The sequence below is a fragment of the Mycena indigotica genome, assembly GCF_014461135.1.
Source record: "Mycena indigotica strain 171206Taipei chromosome Unknown Mind.scaff0010, whole genome shotgun sequence".
NCBI lineage: Eukaryota > Fungi > Basidiomycota > Agaricomycetes > Agaricales > Mycenaceae > Mycena > Mycena indigotica.
Genome location: NW_023503009.1, coordinates 600264 through 606697, shown reverse-complemented (window position 1 = coordinate 606697; position 6434 = coordinate 600264). Strand labels below are relative to the sequence as shown.

At 56.2% G+C, this 6434-nt stretch overlaps 1 protein-coding gene across 1 annotated transcript; it reads left to right on the top strand.

Annotated features, from left to right (window-relative positions):
- Positions 1 to 4692: 4692 nt before the first annotated feature.
- On the top strand, positions 4693 to 5096 carry MIND_01117400 (uncharacterized protein; the record flags this gene model as incomplete). The annotated part of the gene is made up of 2 exons (XM_037367735.1): positions 4693 to 4698; positions 4749 to 5096. The coding sequence occupies 2 exons, from the start codon at positions 4693 to 4695 to the stop codon at positions 5094 to 5096; spliced, it is 354 nt and encodes a 117-aa protein (XP_037215567.1).
- Positions 5097 to 6434: the final 1338 nt, after the last annotated feature.

The window sequence follows — 6434 nt, the reverse complement described above, 5'->3', positions numbered from 1 at the left end:
AAGGGCTTAGTCGATTCCTCTCTCGCGTCCAGGCCCCAGTCGCGTCCTCCCAAAGGATGATCAGACATCCTGACGCTCTCCTGGGTCTCCCCGTTCCCCGTTCCTGGCCGGGCGGAGGTGGTCGTACACCCCATCCGGTCCAGGCGCTGCGCCTAACCTCCCAGCACTCCTCCCCATCGCCTGTTGCCCCAGGCGCGCCTTTGCAAGGGATGATCGGACATCCAGACGCTTCTGAGTCTCCCCCATTTCTCCCGTTCCTAGCCGCAGAGGGGACGATCGGACATCCCTTGCGGGCCAGGCGCTACTCCTAACCTCCTAGCACTCCTCCCCTATCGCCTTGTGTCGAAGTTGGGCTCGGCGACGGCTCGACGCGTCGTTCTCGGTCACGTGCTTCCCACGTGTGCGTTCCTCCCACTGGGGCGCATGTTCCCTGTCATCACGTGCTGCGTGCTACGGGCCCGATGGCCCGACACCAGCGCCCGGAGCGGACGGGCCGGGTCTTATCCGTGACATCGCCCCCTCCCTTGGAACGACTCATCTCGAGTCAGCGTGGCTTGGTCGCCCCGGTTTCTCGGGGTGTTTGGTTTGTTCACATTTTCCGAACACTGGCTTCCAATTACATGCTGAGCATTGGCTGCGCGTTTTTAGACCTTTCGTAGCTTCTCCTGTTTGCGTAGTTTCAGCCCGGTCCGGTCCAGTGCGTCCGCGCATATGCAATGTTCAATCTCGTTGCCAGTCGAAGCCCAGAGGCGATGGGGTCGCTATGACGACACCTAGCCATCCCTCTGTCCAGCCTCCAATTTTGGGGTGTTATTGTCCCCGGTTTTCGCCGCCATTGTGCAGCTACACCCCGTTCCAGGGGTCATCGTTGTTTTTTCGTATATGCAGATTTGGCCCGTCAGTTCGTCGGGGCCCGTCAGGCCGATTCGGGCCGATGTGGGCCGAATCGGGCCGATTCAGGTCATCGATCCCATCATCTTAGTCGTATGAGGGTTTGAACATCAATTCGCATGGTTTTGGGTTTGTCTGGTTGAAGGCCAGCACCTTTGAACGAAATTTCCCACGGTTGGGAAAGGGGTGACGTTTCGGGCGCACGGGACGGGTCTCTTGCTAGTGAAAAGAGCCTGGGTCTGCTTCTTCCCCCAGCGCTCCCAGAGTGGTTTTCCACTCTCCTTGGCTGCTATAGAGGTGGGGACGGACTCAACGTTTCCCGTGCCTCAAGCGCCGTTCACCGGAGTGGACGCCCCATGGCAGACAGAAGTTGCGGCCCAGAAGTCGACATCTGGGGGAGCCGATATTCCTTACCTCGGCGCCAGGGTACGAGAATTCGAAAGAAGAGGGTATAGGGAAAGAATTTGCCGAGTAGGGGCGAAAGAAACAAAGGTTTGTGTTCGGACCAACGGGTTATCGGGCCCGTAGATTGACAGGCCAGACTTCGAGTCGGGCCGCACAAGGTCTCCTAAGAACGCACACCAAGAACAAAACAGACGGATTGTCGGGCCCGCGAGTATGGCGAGCGGGGTAGATTTGAACCGAAAGGGCCCGTTAATTCGGTCCCTTGTCGTTGTCGGTGATCGAAGGTTCGAATCGGGTCGTTTCGTCTTGTCGTTAGGCGCAGAAGGTATGGAAGAACTCCTTAACCGGAGTGGACAAGTGGAGCAGGTTTTGACCTGTTCCCAGGAGTTTTAACGCGAAGGGGCGGACTCCTCAACCCATAGGACGAATGGAGCAAGACTTGTTGGCTCCCAGGAGTTTCAAGACAAAAGGGATGACTCCTCAACCCATTGGACGAAGTGCCGACACATAGAGTGGTCGTTCAGCACAGAAAGGATGCTCCAAGAACTTGAGCTTTCCAGAGAGCGCCCCACACTTGAAAGAAGGACAGTAAAGGAGGTTTAGCATTCTGTCAGGAACGGGGCCGGCCCGGGCCCACGTGACGGTCTCCTGCCAGTCTGACAAGTGTGGGAAAGATGGTTCAACCCCCATAGCTGGGTGGTCGGCAACCAGGCAGCGTAGATGGTGCCACTGCTGCAGTAGAGAGCAGGGTAGGGACAGCTCGGGGCGACTCGAGACGCCCCGCTGTCACGTTGTGTGACAGCGGTGTCACAGGATACAAGTAGTCGTATAGAGTGTCCTACCCCTGCTGAGGGGAACGAGTCCACAGCCAAAGAGTGCTGCCTAGTAGAGTCAGTGCCCAAGACATAGGGCAAGGCGTAGGCGGGGCCAGTTGAACAAGCCGTTCGGGCGGGGCGTGACGTAACGCGGTCACGCCCGACGGTTCAGGGGGTCGAGGGGAGTCGCCCCGCAACAGGGGCTGCGGGCCCGAGACCCCTGGAGCGCTTGAGAAGGGTTGCCAGTCCAAGGGGCGACATATCTCCTTTCCTGGAGCAACGAGTCGCTGTGGCTCCTAGACACCGCGTGACGGCGCGGTGTGACGCGTGACATGCGGGCCCGATCGCGCCCGATTGGGCCCGCACCCTCCCATCACCCCGTACCAGGGGAACCCAGAGCTTGAGGCCAGAGAGCAAGAAGAAGTGGCTAGGACAAGGGTGAACATAAGAGACAAGAGCCTGAGCTGTCCAGCCCAACCAAGGGCTCAGGTCAATGAGGCAAGCTAGCCTGGAGTGTTGGAAGTCGTCTAGACGCCCCTTTCCCGGGGTATGGTTGCAGCAACCCCGCTCTAGGGGACCAGGCCGGAGTAGGGTTCAAAGGAAGAGACTTCAATGCTAAACCTAAGGTACAGGAGTAATACTCTAGTCTTTATATACTGTGGGCGCTAGGGGCCGATCGGGCCCGCTGAGGGTCGATCAGAAGGGAGCAGGGGATGTCTCTGGTCGTCCCTGGTCGCTCCGCTAGGAGCCCAGGGACCATTCCTCTGGAAAGGAGCCATGCCAAAGTCGACACTAAGGAGTGTTTGGCAATGCAACAGTAAGGAGCTCCCTCCTGGACCCTGTGGTTGTCTAGGGCCGATTGGGCCCGCTGTCAAGGGCGTCCGGCGGCGCATCATGATCCCTGATGGCGGGTCATGATGGCTTGATGGCTGACTAAAGCGCGATCCGTGATTATGTCCCTTCTCTGGGATATTAGTGTTGTTGCTCATTGCTTTGAGCTTGTGAATTATGAGGGCTTGTCAAGCCCTAGGGCTCTAAGGGTGGTGAGGGCCCGATGGGCCGTATAGGGCCCCGTTGGCCCGACCCGAACCCTGACAAGGATTGTGGCAGGTAGGACAGACCACTGTGGCTTTACAATCTATTGCACTTCATTCTGACATGGTGGCTTTTGGCCAATGAGAAGCTTGATAGAGCTGGCACATGTACTTGCCTTTGGCCTATGATTATGGTACAGCTTCCAAAAAGCTTCCAACAAGTTCCAAGGCCTATTCTTGGCCTATTCAATGGTCAAGCAAGCATTCTGAGGCTACTGTGCATTTACCCAACCCATTATTAGCCTACTAAAACCAAAATATAATCATGCACTGAAAATATTTTTAAGCCCTGCCAGGGTGACCAACCACCCAGCCTGTGGTCAGATCGTCACATCATGATGCCCCCTTGGATGAATCGTCTTTAGGCAACTGCATGGGTAGGCCATACCCGTGCGGGTACGCGGGTTTTACCTGTGCGGGTACGGGTACGGGTAAGGGATTGCCAGGATTTTCCTACCCGTCGCTTCCTAAATCAGGTGGTTTCACTCCTGTAGATTTCTCGAGATGCGATTCGTCTTTTTGACCCGCTCTGCCTCGTCTCTGAGTTGAGAAATAGAAGGGCCGTCAAGAGGAGGATCGGGTCGGCGAGGGGCACGGAAGAACGAGAGCATCGGGGCGGCATCGCGGCCAGACATGACAAAAAAGCTGAAGCGATCTTGACGGTTCAGCGGTGAATAGATAAGCAAAGGTTGGAACAGGACTTACGGGGGAATCGAAACTCCCAAGTACAGAGCTGCCCAAGATGAAAACAAGAACGGCAAGAGAGTTACTAAGTCGTTTCTGCGGTCGTGGATGTTGTTGTCAACGAAGATCGTCGGGAGTCACACGTCATCACTCTTTCTTCATCTCCACCACCCCGGGTCAATCCCGCAGCTCAGAATGCCCACGCGTCGTCCTTTTGCTCTCCATGCATCATCAAACGTGCCTCCAAGCCAACTCTAGAACACCGAGGGGGACGCATGGGAGTTGGTGACGGGACGAGTGGAGAGGCGGAGGCGCAAACTTGAATGTCGGTGTGTATTCCAAGCGCTGTCCATTGGAAGTCTGTGCTCACACATATCCTTCCAGCTTGTTCCGATCGTAACAGCTCTGTCCCGCGGGCACGATCGCCACCCGCATTCACCCTTCCACACCGTTCCGACATCCCCGTTTGCGACAACAGAGCAGTCATTCCTGCTATAACTGGCGAGCAGATACACCAACTCGCTCGGACGGCTTCGGAGGCCGCTGGGACAGTGGATCCCGAGGGAACAGTGTGCGTTTCAAGTTCTTTCGATGTTTATTCCCTGCTTGACTGGCTAAACAGTTCCGTCGCGGGAATCTTCGGCCTAAGAGGATGGGTGCGCGCCAATACTTCCACGTGAAGCAGTGCATTACTCACTAGCAACAGCCCCTTGACACGCGCACACGATCTTCGCGCGCCAGACTAGAAAGACTAGAAGCTTGGAGGTTGGGAGAGAGAGTTTGCTGTCCTAGACGAGCTACGGATGGAGGTGAGTAAAGCTTACTACCTTCTGTGTCTTTCATGCTCAAGGCTAGTCAGCAACATACAACACCTCCATATCCACAGCCCCGCCACGCTCGTGAAGCTCTGCCTTGCTATGGGCACTACAGGCTGGCAGCGCTCAGGCTTGTTCCGTCGCCTTCGGTCAAGAAAACAGCCACTACCACAATACCCAACGCCACTTATTCATTTCCCCATCTGCTCGTTGCCCGCAATGCACTTGTGTTCATCTACATACCGCTGCCAATCGCAATAGCATCCAAATCGTCCTTGCGTTCTCTGCTTCTTCTGCGCGTCGACGCTAGTGCTTGTCTTAAGCCCGCACAACCCGACTTCGCCAACCACACCATTGGCGTCCTCCCTATCCGATGCTGCTGCCCCTACTGATCCCGCAATGAATTAAACCATCGAGATGCTACCAGAATGATTCAGCAGATGTTGCCGGCTCACTTACCGACGCGGTCGTTGCAGCGGAAATAAATCAGCATCTTGCTTGCGTGTGATGCGGCGGCGGCGCAGTGCTGGCCACTGACGCAGCCTGAGAGGATCCGGAATCAACGACCGCTGATGCTGATCCTCGATGTTAGCGTTTCGGGCGGGCGTTGTTTCCCTTGGCCAATCCAAGGGAAAACAGTAACATTTCGACGGCGGTCGCTCCCCCAAATATTCTCATAGTCTCTCAAGTTGCTGCTGCATAAATACGTGCGGCAGCTTACACAAGCGACATCGACTGCAAGTTCCACTCGTCAAGGTTAGTTGCTATTTTCTTTACGATTTACCAAGGCATTGACGCAGCTATAGTCTATAGAAACATCACCATGCGATTCACCGCCCTCTTCGCCTCCCTCCTAGTCGCCTGCGCCGCCGGCAGCGCCAACGCGATCACCCTGAAATGGCACGCCGGCGCGGGCTGCACCGGCGCCGTCATCGCGACACAGCCTGCGGCGAAAGCGGGCCAGTGCGTACTCCTCGCCAAGGGCCGCACCGCGCGCAGCATCTCCTTCAACGGCGCCAAGGGGATCGACTTCTTCGAGTCGGGCGGAAAGCACGACAACTGCGCGAACGGCGCGCAGGCGAGCAGCAAGAAGAACTCGGGCTGCGTGACCGCGCCGGCTGGGTACACTTTTTTTAGTGCTGGTGTTGCGAGAGTTGGCTGATAGGAATGATTTAGATTCAACTGGGCAAGCGTGCGCCTTCGGTAAAGGAGAGGGAACTGCCGTTGGGCCCTTGTGCCTTAGCCAAGTTAGTAGAGATTTATCTGCGGACGAAGATATAGAAATTTGTTTCATTGCAATGGTCCTCGGAGTTTACTAGGATTTGATTTACAGAATGACGACATCGACGATACACATGCGAAAGGGCACAGCAAAGGACAGTAAGTATTGAGAGCACGAAAGTCCACGCGAACGACATTGAACGTAGCCAAGACTGGCCCAACCGCCTTAACGGATCCTACGCCCTCGCCAGCACGACATCCGCGCGACTCCGAGTCTCCAAAACCGCAGCTCCTGGTATGCAGGTTGTCGTCCCACGACTTAACCTAGAATCGTTCGCCCGCGGAGTTGTCATGCCTGCCTCCACGTCGGCCCCAGATGGTGCAGGTGTTAACAGAGCAAGGAGAGCCGCAAGGATATATGAAGGCCTAGGCTGGCGCGGAAGCCATAGTCTTCTTGAGCTGGAAGTCGTGGCCGTCTGGGAGCTAGAAGAAGTTTCAGACAACAACAG